This window comes from Anabas testudineus, chromosome 15 (assembly GCF_900324465.2).
Source record: "Anabas testudineus chromosome 15, fAnaTes1.2, whole genome shotgun sequence".
In the NCBI taxonomy this organism is placed as follows: domain Eukaryota; kingdom Metazoa; phylum Chordata; class Actinopteri; order Anabantiformes; family Anabantidae; genus Anabas; species Anabas testudineus.
The window spans coordinates 7,347,320-7,364,363 of NC_046624.1; the positions used below are offsets into that span (position 1 = coordinate 7,347,320).

At 41.6% G+C, this 17,044-nt stretch overlaps 1 protein-coding gene across 3 annotated transcripts in view; it reads left to right on the forward strand.

Annotated features, from left to right (window-relative positions):
- macrod2 (mono-ADP ribosylhydrolase 2) overlaps positions 1 to 16,280 on the forward strand; it is a 361,160-nt gene extending 344,880 nt beyond the window's left edge. For 2 of the 3 annotated variants that reach the window (XM_026353614.1, XM_026353616.1), the window contains 4 exons: positions 78 to 146; positions 10,811 to 10,846; positions 12,223 to 12,294; positions 14,961 to 16,280. In XM_026353614.1, the coding sequence (XP_026209399.1) occupies positions 78 to 146; positions 10,811 to 10,846; positions 12,223 to 12,294; positions 14,961 to 14,983 (200 nt within the window). In that variant the 3' untranslated portion in view covers positions 14,984 to 16,280. The remainder of the gene's footprint in view (positions 1 to 77; positions 147 to 10,810; positions 10,847 to 12,222; positions 12,295 to 14,960) is intronic. The other variant, XM_026353615.1, reaches the window with a different exon arrangement.
- The last annotated feature ends 764 nt before the right edge of the window (positions 16,281 to 17,044 follow it).

Genomic DNA, 17,044 nt, shown 5'->3' on the forward strand with positions numbered 1-17,044 from the left:
GGTGCCATCACTTGTCTGCAGAGTCACTGATTGTCATGTTGTGTAACCAACATCACAGCTTTGCTTCCTTTTGGCAGCAGAAGAGGAACAAGCTCCTGCACAGACAGAAGAAAACAACCCAGCCGAGTCCACTGTGCCGATGGAAGGTAAGATCTGATTCGCTAGGATTTGATTTGAATCTGACTGACTTTCAGTCAGTGTCTTGCTCAGTTTGGTATGTTTTGTCTATTGAATTAGTATTAGTCAGGGCTGTTTTTGTTGTCTGCTGTTAGTAAAAATCTTACTCTCAGTATCAGTCTCAGCTTATCTAAAGTCACTTTGTACAGGAAGTGCAGTGAAGGGAGCACTAAGTGGCACGACACAGCTTGGAAGTCAGATTAACACGGTGAAGACTTTTCTTTCAGCAGTTCTTCAGCCATGATCGTACATTTCTAGTGTGGAGTTAATGCATCTGATTTGCACAAGAACCAGCATGACAGTGAGTGGTTAGGATTAGTACTGTACAGTTGCTGTGTGAGATGGGCTTAAGCATTGTTGGTTTTTGTCTGGTACACAATAATAGGGAACGATTCCGACTAGCCTGTGTACCGTACAGTGTTTAGAGGAAAACTGCATAGATCGTCTCATTCCTCTGTGTTTACTGTAGCGTTTATTTGTGTTCGCTTACTCCAAAAGGGCTCCACGATGAAGCCAGCAAATATGTAACGGTCAAACATCAACCCTTCCCGCGTAGCCCTCACGCATGTTTTTATTTTTACACACAGGATAATGTGTCTTTATTTATCCCACTTTTCTTCTGGCTCACATTGTCACTGATTAAGGGCAGTCTCTGTAGAAGCTGAGGGTTAGATTTGTGAACTCTCTCCCACACTGCACTAACACAAAGGTCTGAGTCACTCTCTCACCTCTATTTCTCTTTGACTGACATTCAATTAATTTAGGGTGAGAGTGAACATTCCAGATAGATCTATCTGAGATAGCTTTCTCCATCCTTTCTGAAATGCCATTGGAATACGTCCTACAAACACTACAGGCTTTCCATCAGTGGAAAGCTTCAATCCAGCCTGTTGATTGTGTCCTGGCTGAGCCTGCCGGTGCCTGTCACTGTCTAGGGTTACCATGGGCTGTGTGCTGGCACTGTCAAGCAGTAAACAGTGGTGTCAGTCCTGATTGCAGGCAGATTGCATTTTGTATAGAAGAGCAGGGCCTTGGAGAAAACGCAGACCCAAACTGTCTTGGATATTGAATCTCATGCAGGCCAACACAGCACAGCTCAGCCATGCGTAACCAGTTATTCACAAGACAAGACCAAATGATTCCAGAGTCAATACCCTTTATTAAAAATAATAACCGTAATCAGGCTGGCTGCTCGTGGCCATAGAGGTTAAATCTGTTTCATTGAAAGGAGTAATAAAATGGTTCATAATGATGGGAGGAATGAGTAATGAATCAAACAATCTGAGGACAGCTGAATAGGAGGCTTCCATACACACACACACACACACACACACACACACACTGTATGCATACACCTATTCATGAGTCAGAGCGTTTGTCTCTGTGTGTGACTCTTGTGCACTAGGTCTTACCTGCTGGCTTATCTTTTATATTTCTGAGATAGTCTTTTACTCACAATCAAGTAGCAATTTGCAATCACAAATAACACAGATGGTGATGTAATATGTTTTGTATTCATTCTTTAATTTTGTTTTCTTCCCTTGGCTGTCTGATGTTGTATTTACAGAAACAGCAGCACGGCTTAAATTGATTGCAGGCAAGACAAATTTGTACATTAAAAAAAAAAATCATACCTTTGAGCAAAAACCTTAGCAATCAAATGAACAAATATTGCAGCAGCTTCATTTACAGTTGCTGAATTATGTTTATGCAAAAGGATACACCTGTTTGCTTGGACGGCTTTGATACACTGAATTTGTCCCTTTTCTTTCACCTTAGACATAAAAATGGTTGCGAAAAAACAGCTTTGTAAACACAGTGGCCAAAAAAGGAAGAATGACAAGTAAAATGATTTCAAAATAACTAGCCTGATGACTTCTACTACTGGTCTTCTGCACACTGTCACAGCAGGAGGCTTCACTCATTATTCCATAATGAACAGGTGACACAGTAAGTATTAGTGATCCCACGTTGTAGGATGTGTTCGAGAAAGGCATGTCTCCACATCGTTCTCAAATATCACAGCACCTTCACATCCACGTGCTCCCAGTTGTTGGCAATGTCTGTTGACACCCTGCTGTTCTCACATAGCTCAATATCACATATAGAAGTGTGTATCACAGCTAAGTATCTCAGTCCCAGCTCAGTCACACTAAATAATACAAAGCTAAGGAAGACAGCTTTGTGTTTTATTCATTCGCACTCACGTCATGATTATAACTTGTTAATGTAATAATTTATTCACTCCACAAACATTGTCTTATATTAGAGGAGGGGGATACTGTTAAGGTCCTTTGCTGAAGTTTTATCAGTTCATACTACCACACTATACCATCTGTTGTTTACATTGCAGCTCGTACAATATAAATATGTAGCTATGCTTAAGTGTTTAGACGTGGCGTTGCGAGCTCTCTTAGTGCTAGATTAGAAGCTGCCAAAAGCAGTAAGATCCAGGCAATATATAACACTTATTTTCTCTAGATTTTATTTAGAATATCTGGGTGGTGTAGTCATATGTAAGGAGATAGACAGAGGAGAGACTATTTATTTTAAATCAGGCAGCTTGCTCCACTATATGACTCAGATGTATTAGATACTGTATCACCGGCAAAAGGATTCTCAGTCTGGTATTTGGACTGTCATAAAGGCTCTCCAAATTTAATAAGAATCCAAGCAGCCTTTTTTTATGAATATTCATAACATGCTTGTGACAGAGGCTACAGCATTGTGCTATTGTACTTGATAAATCTATCCTGCAAGCCTTGTTCTGATAAGTTGAGAGAGTGGGTGCCCGCTTCGGTAAGCTCGTAGAACACCCATAAATTAAAATAAGACTGTCTTTGCCTTCAGCTAAGAATGAATAAATCTGAGTTGTGAACAGAAATTGTTTTTCCTTCATGCATTGTGATTCTCCTATAGAAGTCAATAGCCATTTGCTTCAAAGGTAAGATTTAATGGCTGCACAGATTTAGTGCCACTGAGTAAACAGCAGCTCATCTTTCTTTCCAATCAAGTTTGCAGAAAGTTTTCACTGTTAAGCACGAGCATATCGTACAATGCACTCGTACAACACCTTCATAATATTGGTAGTATGGACAGCTGTACTGTGATTTCTGGTTACACTGCTAGTCAGTTTAGTATGTGGCTATTATCGACGCAGCCTTCTTTACATTTTCCTGCCTTTGATACAGCTGGCCTTCGCCAGAGGCTGACTGTGGGATGACAGCAGCTCCTTGACTATAGAAGGACGCTACAGAGAACACTTTAAAAGCGTGGCCTTTAGTGAGCGTAGCCCGGTGCCGACCAGACGGACGAGTAGGGGACAGACTGTAATAGCATACTAAAGCCAGGCAGGAGGGATCCTGCAGGGGAGATGGAGAGAAAGCGAATGGAGAGGCAGACAAACCCAGCAGGCCATCACAACAATCTCAGTCTCAACACAGCAGAGAGACAAGGCGCCATTACATCAGCCCAGAGGCTGCTGGAGCTGACATTCCCACTGCTCGTCTCTGCCTGATTTTTCTTTGTTTCCCCCTCTCCCTTCTTACACCTGTTGTTAAAAAAAACATCACAGCACTCAAGTAAGTATGGTTACTTGATTGTTTTAAATTTCATGACTTTCTATCTCCAAATGTTTTTTTCCCCCCCGGGTGGCCAGGATGTGTTAAGTAAGGATGGCTGTGACTGCTTTATTTAGCATTGTGACTCTGCCACAAGCATTTGCACCTGAGTGGAAAAGCCCGGCTGCATCCCCAAGTGCTATATGGTAACTGAAAAGCACATGTATGTCCTGTACTCACATCCCTCAGCTACAAGATTCACAAACAATGAAAAACATGCATCAAAATGGAGGCACAGCAAAATCGGCTTCTAACAGCTGTCATGAGAATTATTCTTATTCTCTTGTTTGCAAGTGTTATATGGGGGGTGTTATTGATTTTACTGTACTTTATTCCCGCAGTGGTACAGCTGGAGTGTAACAGAAAACAAGCCAACGCAAATGGCACTTGTGAAATCCAGCAAATTTGCCATTGGCAGTGAAACTATCACAGCACAGTGACCCTGTGTGGTCGCTCTTTCGTTACAGCATGAAGCACAAAATGTGGAATTTCTTAGTAACCCAATGCAAATCAAAGACTTTTTTCTTCTTTCTAGCAGTTTGAATAATTTATACCCGAATTAATGGGTATATTCCTCTCAGAATTTGTTGCTGCTGAAGTGCATGTTGCAGTTATGTTCCTCCATCTGCAATAGCAAAAGGATTTGAAGCATTGCTTAATTGGTTGTTTTGTGCCCTTTTGTCTTGGTCTTTTGTGAACAATGGGATATTGGTGATGTAAATCTAATTCTGGAGAGCAATGCGGTCTTTCCTGTGGCTAAGAGTTGTCAGCACACAATTAACTTTTGGCATAACACTGTATACTGTAACACTGAGTGGCTCCTCAGGGAGCAAGCTGCCACTGGCTAAAGACATTAGACTACGCTTGTGCTTTATAGCTTTTTTTATACTGACTGAAAGTCAGTATAACAGCAGCTACACCAATCGTAGCCCTGCTGAGACATTGTGTGCGTGAGTGCCTTGAGGAGACTACCCACAGTCTTATCTTTATCCGTATTAACAGCTCTTATCATTGAATTCCATTTGGCCTTGCTTCTCATTCTTAAACGCCATTTGCCTCCTTGTTGTGACTTGCTTTGTTAATTTTAGGTCATCTAAATATCAAATTGCGCCTCTCTCCTGGCAATTTCAATATGAAAAAGTTTCACTTTTCAAAATAATGATTTCTTTCCCTGTTTGTTGATCTCTGGGAGTCTCAGTGAATTTGGTTCTTCGCCATCATTTCCCAGCATGACAGCACCCTTCATCATATTGTAATGTCTTCCTTTTGATGAGAAACACAGGACTCTGGTCATTTAGCTGGGAAGGGAGAACAGAGCAATATTCTGCACAATGTCCATTATGTTGGTCACCTCTGGCCCAGAAGCCTGCTTCAAAGGGAAGGGGCCTCATCTAACGGTCTACAGGGGGACACTCTTTTCTGTCATCCTTTGAAGCTCCTTTTTTGATCAGCTCTTTTATTCCGTCTCCACCCCTCTGTTTGCTTCACAAAAATGGCAAATGAATCAACTCTGGGTGGAGTGAGAATTTGTCTGCCAGCAGAGATGCAACAAATGTGTGTTTGAACACAAAAACTGATTTTTAGTCTCCATCTCGCTCAAATGTATGCTGTTTGAATGTTGAGTGATCTCTGTATGGGTTGCCTGTCTCCTGGAGGCAGTTAGGAAGACGTGATGGTAGCTCTTCATCAGTGAGATACAGAGCTAAACCCGAGAGAGAAAATGGTAACAACAGTGTCTGAAACTCAAACAATACGCTGAGTCTTTAACTCTTTGTATTGAAAATATCAGCGTGTTCTAGTAGTTTTCAGATTCTGATCTCTCTTTGTAAGAATATGCAGAGATGATGCACTGAGATACAATTAGTCTATGTTGGATTAGTAGATTGACAAATGGACTGAGTGCTTTAAGATACAATATAAAACTAAACCTAGCACTAGCATGTCACTCTAGATCAATCTGCGCGGACAGCACTCCATCTCTCAGCTCTGCTGCCAGGCGCTTCAGGGAGTCGTAGTTATGATATTACAATAAATGAGAATCGTCTCCTCTGTTTGTACCTCTCTCCACATTAAGATCAATTCTGGAGTAAAAACATTCAAAAAGTTCATCAAACTTACTTATTTGTCAGATATGTTGATTAATATTGATTAATCACCTGTTGCAGCTCCAGTGTCTCTAATTAAGCTATGTGTACAAAGTGATACATACGATTAAGCCATTATAAAAAACACTGCACATGTCTGATATAACATCTTCATTCCCTGTAACTACATCTCCATCAGGCCTGCACCACACCACTAACACACGCGCACAGTGCTTCACACAGAGCTGCTCTCTTGCTGACCTTTCGATGATATAGACAGATGCTCTGCCGGGCTGCTGGTTTTCGCTGCAGTCTAGACGACCGCTTTGATTATATTGACCAATCTCGTCCATGATCTCCTGTGGAAAACCTCGCTGCCCAGAAGAAGCATCACTTCATAACTGCTAATCAGTCAGCTGGCTCGAGCCATGTCCCCAGTGACACGTTAAAACCCCAGAGCTACTATTCTAAACGCACTGCTTCCACACCTCCCTCAGCTGTAGCGTGTCCCATTTTAATGCATTGTCGGGGTTAGGCAGATCACCTTGCGTCAGATTCACCAGTCCCCTGCAAAGCCTGCCTGTCCGTGCCTTGATATAGTCCACCACAATACCGAAGACAGCAGTGGGCAGCTTCCTGCAGCGGACCCGCTAGAAGCACAAGGAGAGTCTAAAGATTATGTAAAGTAATTCAGCGAGTGATGAGAGTGGAGCAGGCCACCGCTGACAGCAGGTTTAGCAGGTATGTAGGTCACACAGGGAGAGGCCTCTTTTGCATTTTTCCCTCCCATGTCTATTTTTGTGTTGTCTCCCTCTCGCTTCTTCACTTAATCGGTTATTCACTTACACCTTTCATCTCTGTGTATCTCAGTGTTCTCGCACTTTTTTTTTTTCCTCCTTTGTCTTCTGACAGACCACTGTGACCGTCTCACACTATGGACAAAGTGAGGAATTGAAAAAGACTTTAACATGAGAGAACGTGAGGGAAACAACAACGACTTTGCCAGTAGAGACAACAATTTCACTGGCTTTCCTGCTTCTTCCAAGCCTGTACTGTATAAAAGCGTTGCCAGTGGTCATTTTCCCTTCATGTCTTGTAACATATGTTATCGCTAGGCCCACTTTGCTCTTGCCACTTCTCCCTGCCTTCTAATCATTTTCACTTTCTCTGAGTTGTAGCTTAACCCCCAACAGATGGTATCCTGTTCTCTTTTCAGTCATTCAGAGACACTTTGTGTTTTCTCATCTTGTCAAGCATGGCCCAGGCCTGTGTAATGAGCTTGGGCCTTTTCAGTCTGTTTAGAAGACCTTAACCCAACTTGGAGGCACCCCACTACATAATCCAATGCAAGGTTACTCGAACCCGCCGGGGAGCACAATGCTACTTAGTGTCCACAAACCCTCTGCCTTTTCTTAGGGAGAAGAAAGGCAGAATATTAATGAAGATGCTTGGCTTTTCAGGAGGATAGCAGTAGAGAGGGGCAGTTGCAGTGTTTACTGAGCAGGCTTGTTTTCATCTCCCTAGCCTGCAGGTCACAGCTCAGTGCTCTTTAATTGGCTCAGATTGTCAAACAGTGTTCCATCTCATAGCAAAGAAAACTCCAGCTATCAAACGGTGACCCCCACCCCCCCTCACAAAGTCCTTTTTTCCCTTTCGAGAGTGGCAGCTCATGTAGCTAAGCTATTTCCTCAAGCCCACACAACAAATCTAACATTAACATATGAAAATGGGTTGCTTTCTACATTTACCAGCTCATTAGTTCTTTTGGTTGGGCACTTGTTGAGGTCCACCCGTTCTTGTTTTGCTCGAGCAGGAAGATGATTAATTATCTTTGCAGTAGGCATATCGGGCCCAAAGCTATTAGTCCATGCAAAGTTCAATGAGGAGCTCCTTGATACTTGTTTAATATACATGGCCCAATGCAGACCAGGACCACTGTCTCATAGGCCACCCAGTTTGTTCTCTGAAATGAATTCTGCTCTCATCTCATGAAAGGAATGGACCTTCTCTGCTACTGGTATACTGACCTTGACATTTTCCTATCTTATTCTCTCAAGATCAAGTGCTATTGAGTAAACAATATCCTTCAGTCTGCTTCATAAAAGCCACAGAAACCAAAGACATTAACCAGATATTAGGTCAAATCCAGCAACAAATACTGTTTTACATTCAATCGTGTATATTTAATTTGGACATACTTTTCTTTACTTATCACTCAAGATCCTGAGCAACTGTTCAAAGTCACAGTTGGGTTTTTGTTTTTGTCAGTAGCTCCCGGACTGAGACTGATGGGTCATATCCATTGTTTTAGTGGGGTGCAGGTGTACCACCTGTGAGCTGGCTGGGATTAAAGCTCCATGACCTGTTCAGACACAGCAGATCAGCCTGCCACACAGTGGTTTAGGATCAAATGAACAGATGAATTCTCCTGGGGAAGTGACGCTGTAGGATGCAGACACTTCTACACCTCCGCACCTCCATCGATTTTTATTTTTCCACTGCTCAAGAAAAGAGGAGCTGAATAAAAGTCAGTGAAATGTCCTGTGGCTGAGGGACAAAAGGAAACTCCTTTTCTGCCCAAGGCTCCTGTCTGGAACATTAAGCAGAGACAGTTCCCATGCTGCCATGTGGGTGACCCACAGGGACTGTCTACGCCGAGGGCTGACTGAGCTGGAATGACAAGAACAAGTGTGGTGTGGAAGCAGAACTGCTGCAGATCATGACAAATGCTCTTTGACCACGATGCTGTGTAATGAGAAAACTTATCATGCAAACGCTACAGCTAATCAAATACCCATTTCATTTATTATAATCATAAAAATCTTAACTTGCCACTGTTGTCTACTTCAAACAAATTTTCTATCATGGCAGAGTACTGGGCTGCAATACTCTGATGCTGACCAACAAAACACTAACTACCTCTTGTCTAATAAATGAATAGAAGGTGGGGGGATGTAATTTTCTGCTTGTCTGCATACCAGGGTGACTTATGCCCAATTCTCTTCCTTCCTCTCTCGTCTCTTATGTGTGTTAATGTGAGTACACACACACACACACACATCCTTCATCCTGCCTCTTGATGGGTTTTCTCTCCAGGATGTCTTCTGTGAACTTGCGGGAAGTGTAAGTGACGGGAAAAGTTAGAGAACGTTTAGGTTTAGCCAACTTTTTGAATGTTTTTGATCTGCGTGAGTTCTGATCTTGTGTGAAGTCACACTTGCTTATGTTGCCCACAGTATCTTCATGAAGAAAGTTTAGTAAAAGCAAGAAAATAGAAACTATGTTTGAGATCCCCAAAGTATTTTATGGCCTCTTTCTGTAGACCCCCAAATAACCCATATACAAAATGAAGTTACCATGCGTACCACAATTTTACAGTGGGGCACACTGTCTAGCAGACCCTCAGGGTCCTTGGTCCTGGCTTCAAGAACCACTGTTGTAAGCTGCCTAGTTTCCTGCTGAGGGGGTCGATTCAATCTACTGTTTTTCTCCTCTTTTCCCCATCAGCCCTCTGTGGACCCTGCCTTTCCTTCACCAGAACCTTGACAGAGGCCTGTTTTTCTCTCTCCCCCGATCTTGTTTATGTGTTTACCACAGCACACTCACATCCTCTCTTAAATGATTGCCCCTCTACTGTCAGCGCACAGGAGTCAAATTAGAGAGTGAGACAGACCAGTGTTGCTGTTCCAGGCGAGCTTCAGGCAGCGCGGGGAGGCTGGGGTAGCAATCAATTGAAATTCTGAGCTTTTTTGCTTTGTTTTGATCAGTGCTGGATATTAGAGGAAGAGGATGCTACCCTAGTGCCAAGACTGTGCTGTTATTACCTGAGAGAGAGGAAGAAAGGAGCATCTGTGGAACAAGGCCAGTGCTTCACTGAGCTCCTGCTGTTCCACACAGGCTTGCTTTGCTTTGCTAGCTCATATAAAAAGGCAGACACGATGAAGACGCTGTTCCAACACGAGTCGCAACACCAGGCACGCTCCATATGTCCCTCCGTCAGCTTTTATAAGTGTTAATGCATGGCATATCATTTCATGTCTACGCATAATTAATGGCATCACGACTGTACTGTTGTACATGTTTCCTGGCACTTTTGTTATAAATTCTTCTGCACACAATTATAGTTTTATTATTTAGTTTAGTGATAAAGATATGAAGGTCAAAATCTGGAAAGGCAACATTAGTAACGCCTAAGCTGTCTACATGCTTTAGGAATCTGTGCTCCATGATACGTGTATCCAGCTACTACCATACAGCCTGTGTTTCTATAAGGAATTAAATGGCATTCACGTCAGACATCTTGTAATTGTGAAGTGAAACACTGAAACCATTTTGGATTCTGCTCATTCTTCTATCACATACAGGCAGTTGTATTTGTTTACATCATCTCTGGACTGCCGAGGGAGTGCGGTTATTTTTATGGTGTGCTTTGTTTGGCCGACTGTTGTTGTAGAAAGGGAAGATGCTTGGTTTGCCGAGGGAGTGGCGAAGAAAGAGTTGTGTGACTTCAGCGGCGAAGGGGAGGATAGTGAGTCGGGAAGCATATGTGTGAGGAGGGGGATTGAGGTGGGGTCTCAGGCTGCCTTACAGGGATAGCAAGCTGTAATTAATTTTGCATGCATCTGTCTCCCTTCTCACATTTGTTTTTTTTTTTTTTTTTGGAGTCTAACTCTTTAGGAAGGCAAAGACAGTGTTAAATAGCACTGCAAATGTAAATGGGAGACCATCAGTTGCTGTTACATTCCTGGAGTGGTTTGTGATGATATACATGTTTTTAAGCCCCAAGTGCTGTCATTTTGGACTTTGAAAAAGAACTACAGTAAATAAATGATCACTTTTACAAACACTCATGTTTTACCATCTGTCTCTGCATGCAATTGACTTGCAAGCAGAGTAACATGGCTGAATTTGTCTGTGTTCACATTACAGTTGTTGCAACCAACAACACTGGCAACAGCAATGGAGGTGAGTAAATATTATATTTTTCCCCATGAACTACCCCTCTGGGTGCTGTGACGCATCACTGAAATCCTGCCACTTAACAGAAATCTCCCCGCTTGCCGCCCACATCCCTTCCTCCATTTTATGCTTTCCTGCTTCTGCTACTCACAGGTGGATATTTATGTCAACATGCTCGCTTGAAGTGATAAAATATCACAGCAATATTACCGCCTATATGATGCATTAAATTTTAGCAGTAGAAGCTCCAACCAGCGTCAGACATCAGGGCTGTAAGGGCCATGACACACCAAACCGACATCAATGAACCAGGGGTGATAAACACCAACATCTTCATCAGGGCCAGAAATGGTACTAAGAAGAGCTGTATATACCAGCAGGTGGCAGAAGTCTGTAGTCATTCAAATGTGTTTTTTTAAAACACTATTTGTATGATTGAGTTCAATTTCTCAACTCAAACATACAAACAGCTGGTACTTCCTGTCCAGGGTGCAGGTCATTTTCTGAAATTCCACTTTGCTATCGCTGTTACCAACTGGCACATTGTAGAGTTGATTTCTTTATATTTCCGTGAGCACTTGTCACATGGTGTGAGACTCAAACACAGGGTGCATTACAGTTATTAAAGCTGACCGAGAGACATAAGGTGCTCATGCAAATTTGTTGTGTTCCCGTAATGATGTACCACATCAAAAAATATCGCCGTTTTTATTTTGGGTTCCATGTCAGCTCATTGGCGTCCTTATCCATCATGTATGCACTCTGTATAAAAGCCATGTGACAATACCGACCACACGCTGCACTGCCGATGTCTTTAGGGGCGTAGACAATGTGCAAACTGCACATGGACAGTGTGCTGTGCCGTCAGAATTGAGGCCTGAACCAGAGAGCTGTTCCACCCCTAGTCGTCATGTTCACACACATCTTCAGCTAAATGACAGCCTTTTGCGGTTATGTAATTGTGTAGGCTAACATTGTGATTGCAATTAGATTGATCATGCAGCGTGCAGTTTATTGCTACTTCTTGTTGAGAATGTCCTAAAAGAACTTACACTGGGGTCCATTTCTCTATTAATGAGGTAATTTGCTAAGCTGAGCAGCCAATTAGAGCGGCCCCTCTCACTAACAGGTTTGCAAACAGATGCTCCACCAACGTTGTCCGACAACTGGCCGACAGCTTGGTGTGACATGGCCTTGATTTCTATTCTTGTTTACATCCAGTTGAACCCTAATGTAAGAAAGCTAGCCACTGTACATTATAAGTATAAACCCACTCAGCAAGGCAGCCCGTGGAGGTAAATTGATGCTTTCCTGCACTGCTTAATTGTCATTTCCTCTCCTCATATTTTCCCCCCTTTGCCTTTGTCCCCTCTCTTGTCTAGAGGAGATGAAAGATCCTGTCGAGAGCTCAGAAGAACGTGATTCAATCCCAACTGACAGCTTTCAGTCCAAAGGTGAGGGCATGAAGGAAGAACTCACCCCGTGCACTTATCTCATACACATCTCTATTTATAAGCAGATTCTTATTAGAGGCCACAGCTGCTGAATTAAAATTCACTTCATTCAAAGAATCCTCAGTGCTGTGCAGCCAAGTGTTACCCAGCTTCACCACCCTTGTCTCATTTCCCCCCCCCCCCCCGCCTGTCTCCATTTCCTTCGCTCTGTAGGGGCAGGCGTCAGGCAGGCAGTTTGTACATGCTCCTCCAGGGCCAAATGCATTTGTAAATCCTCTCTCCCCATTTAAGATCTGCAGCTATGACCCTGATATTTTGGTATAAACGTGTCAGCATGTTTTTCCAGATTGAGTGTGATAAATTACCCACAAACTCAACTATCAGACGTTTAATAAATCAACTGTGCAATGTGTATTGTTTTAACTTGCAGCCAACACACAGTGTAGGGAAATAATCATGCCAATAAATCATATTTGATAAGGATACCACACTGTTATTATTCTCAGGTCTCCATCGAGACTTAAGATAATAAGATGGCATTTAATTTGAAAGTAGACATCTGTGGAGAGTGCTATGAATTTCTATGTCTACATTTGTTTTGTTCATGTGTCTATACAGTTGTTGAGCCAAAGAATGGGATTCAGATTTGGGCATCGAACAGTTTCCAGGTAGAAAAAATTCATTAAGCAACTGTTGTGAACAGATTGTCAGGGTTGAATAAATAGGACAGGCTAGCAGCATATGAAATAACTTGGCAGACCCAAATGGGTTGGTGTAGAAAGCAGAGAGCTTAAACATTTCCAGACAAAGCGCCAGAGAAGAAAAGGCTTGTTGTCAAACAATAGTGTGGATCAGGGTGGAATGGTGTATAGAGTAGTGCATAATGTTAAGTTAAAATTAGCCACAGTACAGTATCCAAACACATGACACTGGGCAATCACAGTGGTTTCTTGAGAAAAGGTGGCAGGTTAGAGGATAAGGCTGGTAAACTTCTATATTTTTACTATTTTCAACAATTCCCATACAGAGAATAAAACAAATAAACTGCCTCCACTCACCAAATGTGTCCATCTTGAACCTGGTTGAGCTTGTTTGACTGTGCTGTGGTTGTTCAAAGACAATTAAAGTGAGAATCAGTCAGAAATATGAATCTCCACTACAGAAAAATGTGACCATAGTGTCAGAATGACCATCACGTTTTACTTCAGAGACCTTCATGACCAAATACTAAGGTCACGTTATTCACAGTGGGAATTGTTGAAAATAGTAAAAACATAGTAAATGAAAAAAATAGAGGACAGGCGATGTGCTCCCTGTGTCACACTTCCAAAAAAACAGAAAACCCTGAGGTGCTCTTGAAGATGAATAATGGATGATTGAAGAAAGAAAAGTCTTCAGGTCTTTTCAGGTTGAGCAAGGAGTTATATCAGTAAATAAAATGATAAATCTCTACTAAGATACATACAGAATTATTTGTAGTTATTTGTTTGAAGAATTCCTTGGTTAGATAATGTGAATATAACTTCTACTCTCTGGCTACTGTCTGTACACAGTGTGTGTGCTGTGTTGTGCTGTGAGTTTTAACCATTTGATATCAGCACTAGAACGATAGCAAGGCAAATAAAAAAATGTACCTCTTCTGGCTAATATTCATATCAATACTCCAAAACCTTAAGATTTACATTTATTCTGACATATGACAAAGAAAAAAACAAACTCAACCACACACAAAGATATAACATACACCTTACCTTTACCTTTGGGTAAACAAATCCTCACCCTCTTTATTTTTAAGGGTCCAATGTTACAAACACCAAAAGTCAAGCCCCCTGCGAGTGTCTCAGGGTTTTCACTCACCAACCTAATTGTATTTTGTCGATATATGTCAAAAACATTGGGACAGGAGCAAAAGAAGATGTAATCCTGTACTGGACTGAAGTAAATGTACTGAATGATTACAAAATTAACAGGTTATCATGATCGTGTATAAAACGCTCATGGGTCACCGTTTACCACTTTGTGCCCAACTTAGTGAGAAAAATGTGTAAATTTCGATGCGTGGATGTCACTAAAGGTATCAACATTGACTTAAACAATGCTTTCCTAACTTGGTAAAAAAAAAAAATACTCTAAAATGTTAGTTATTGGTAAAATATACACCGGGTGTGTGCACTCGATTGACCTACCTACAGTCCGGATCTTATATTTATACTGTAAGGAACAAAACGAAGAGGAGAATCAGACTGTTGAGTAGATGAAATATTGTATTAAACAACAATGAGCAAATATTCCACTTGCAAAACCGCAACAGTTAATATGCTCAGTTCCCAAACCGAGTAAGTGTAATTAAAAGCAAAGGTGATGTAACACGGTGGTAAACACAGCTTTGTCCCAACCTTTTTTTTTTTTTTTTTTTGGAGTGCGCTGGAGGCATCAAACTCTATCTCTTATATTTCCAAAATACAAGTAAGTGAATACAGTTAAATTAAGTTGAAAATCCTTTTCACTTTTGCAGACATCAAAAAAATAACTTAAGGCTCATTGGCATGGGAGTAGAGGCTGATTAAATAAAAGTTCAAGTGAATTAACAAATCCGATTTGGTTTTTACTGCATGAGAGAAATGAGAACTAATGTGATTATTCAGATGTATTTGTTTTCTTCTCAGAAACTGTTGAGAAGAAAGAATGACCAGCTGAGGGAAGGACAATCAACCTCATCTGACAGCCAACAAACTGTGCGAAGGCCAACCGCACTGGTGTCAGACTGGCCCATGTCAGCATGGGCTCTGACACTGGCCCAGGACAACCAGTTACTCACAAGATGCTCACTTTCCCAACTTTATTTAGCCTTTCCCCCCTCTTTGTTAAGAAATTACTCATCCCTCAAGTATGTATGTACTGTATATGTATGTATGTATGTACAAAATCTTACTCTAGGACTTGAACATATCAATCAGAAAAGATGAGCCATACCTCACTGTGTGTTAGAGTGATTCATCATTTACTCAGCTGGGTGCGATGAGATAAACCAGGTTTAAATCTATTTATTTGATCTTTACCCACTGTGAGAGCATGGTGAAGCTGTCTGAGGACAACAGCCACAACTCCTACATGTTGACACTCCAGGCTAGGCGATGCTTTTACATCAACCATTCTTTTGTTCTTACAAAACAGACACCACCACAGTCGTGATGACAGTGAAATGCCTGACAACACCCTGCATTTCTAAGCATCTCTGGAGTGCAACACACTGACACCTGCCATGTCACCTCACATGATGCTGCAGCCTGAGCTCTATTGTTCACTCACATCAACCAATACCTTGATTCAGACCACAGTCTGTAAGGTGGTGTGCCACTCCCACACCCTTCATCTGTGAACATCACTAGTAATGTTTGATCTCTGCCGCTGCTGCATCTGCAGCATCTGTAACTCCTTTTACCCGGAAACTGTTCATCAGCAAACAGGATGTGTGTCTTTTAACAAACCAATTAGGTCTTTTCTCCCTTCTTAACCGTTCCCAGTGCATGCCAGAGAATTGCTTTGAACTTCACCAACATAAACAGGAATTGCAGTCCTCTTCGCTTTCGCTTGTCTCTTTACCAGATTGTCTGTCATTGTATTGAAGAAATTTGCCTTATTTCATATCAAACTACAAAATCACAATCACAGACCTAAGGGGGTGGTCCAGGTATGAATTCTTGGTTGTGTATTGCTTGCAGATGATTTGTAATTTTCAGTACATCATATATTGGCTAATACCTGTTGTTAATGATTTATTGTTTTTTTCCCCTTAGTTAATTGGAGATTGGTTTTGGTTTCTTTCTAAATATTGGTATGATTCATGGATTATTTTCAGTGGTGCCACAATAAAGATCAGATGAATTACAGTTCTATGAAATGATGCCTTCATACTTTGATGTTTGCTTTGCTAAACTATAACAAATAAAGTTTAAGGTGGAAGCCATGTCTAAGCTTTCAATGCACCTCGTCTTGCATCTGGTTTTTATTTATTTTCAGGACAGATGTTGATATTTGAATCCATCCTAATAGCAGCTGTTGCACCTCATTTCATTTCACTTCACTTCATACAGTGTGACATTAAACAGCTGTAACTTACAGTGATCAGTAGTTTGTCTCCTAAACAGAAACAAATAGTCTGTCCTGTGATCTCCAACATGCTGCCTCTCTAGTCCTCAGGCTCCCTCCTGTAACAAATGAGAGCGACCTCTGGCAGACCCCAGGGCTCTCCCTCCCTCTGCGAAACTCACTAATGGCTGGAAACCTCACAAGGAGTTCATCAAAGACCCAGCAGCTCTCCAGAGCAGAACCTCTCTATCTGTAAGTGCTCATATCCATAAAGAAAATGTTATCTTAGCAACATTTTGAAATCTTTGCTAAATCAAACTTTATTAGTTGCAAATCTACTCTTTAACAATCAGTCACTGAAGGCGTTGCCCAGAAATTAGCAACTTGTTGCTGTGTTAAACAGTCTGCAGAAGTTTCCAACATCACAGCCTAAGTAAACTCTGCAGAGAGCTGCGTGCAAGAGAACATCAGGACAAAGTTTACTTCAGGTGAACTCTTCATTATTACTACAGTAATAGTTCTCTCACTGATGTGCGATATATATCTCTACATGTATGTCACTTACTTTGCAACAAACAAAAACACATTGAGAATCCACACATTAACTGCTTCATGTATCTACGCAAAAATCATGGTAGCACATGGACGAGCACGAGTACAT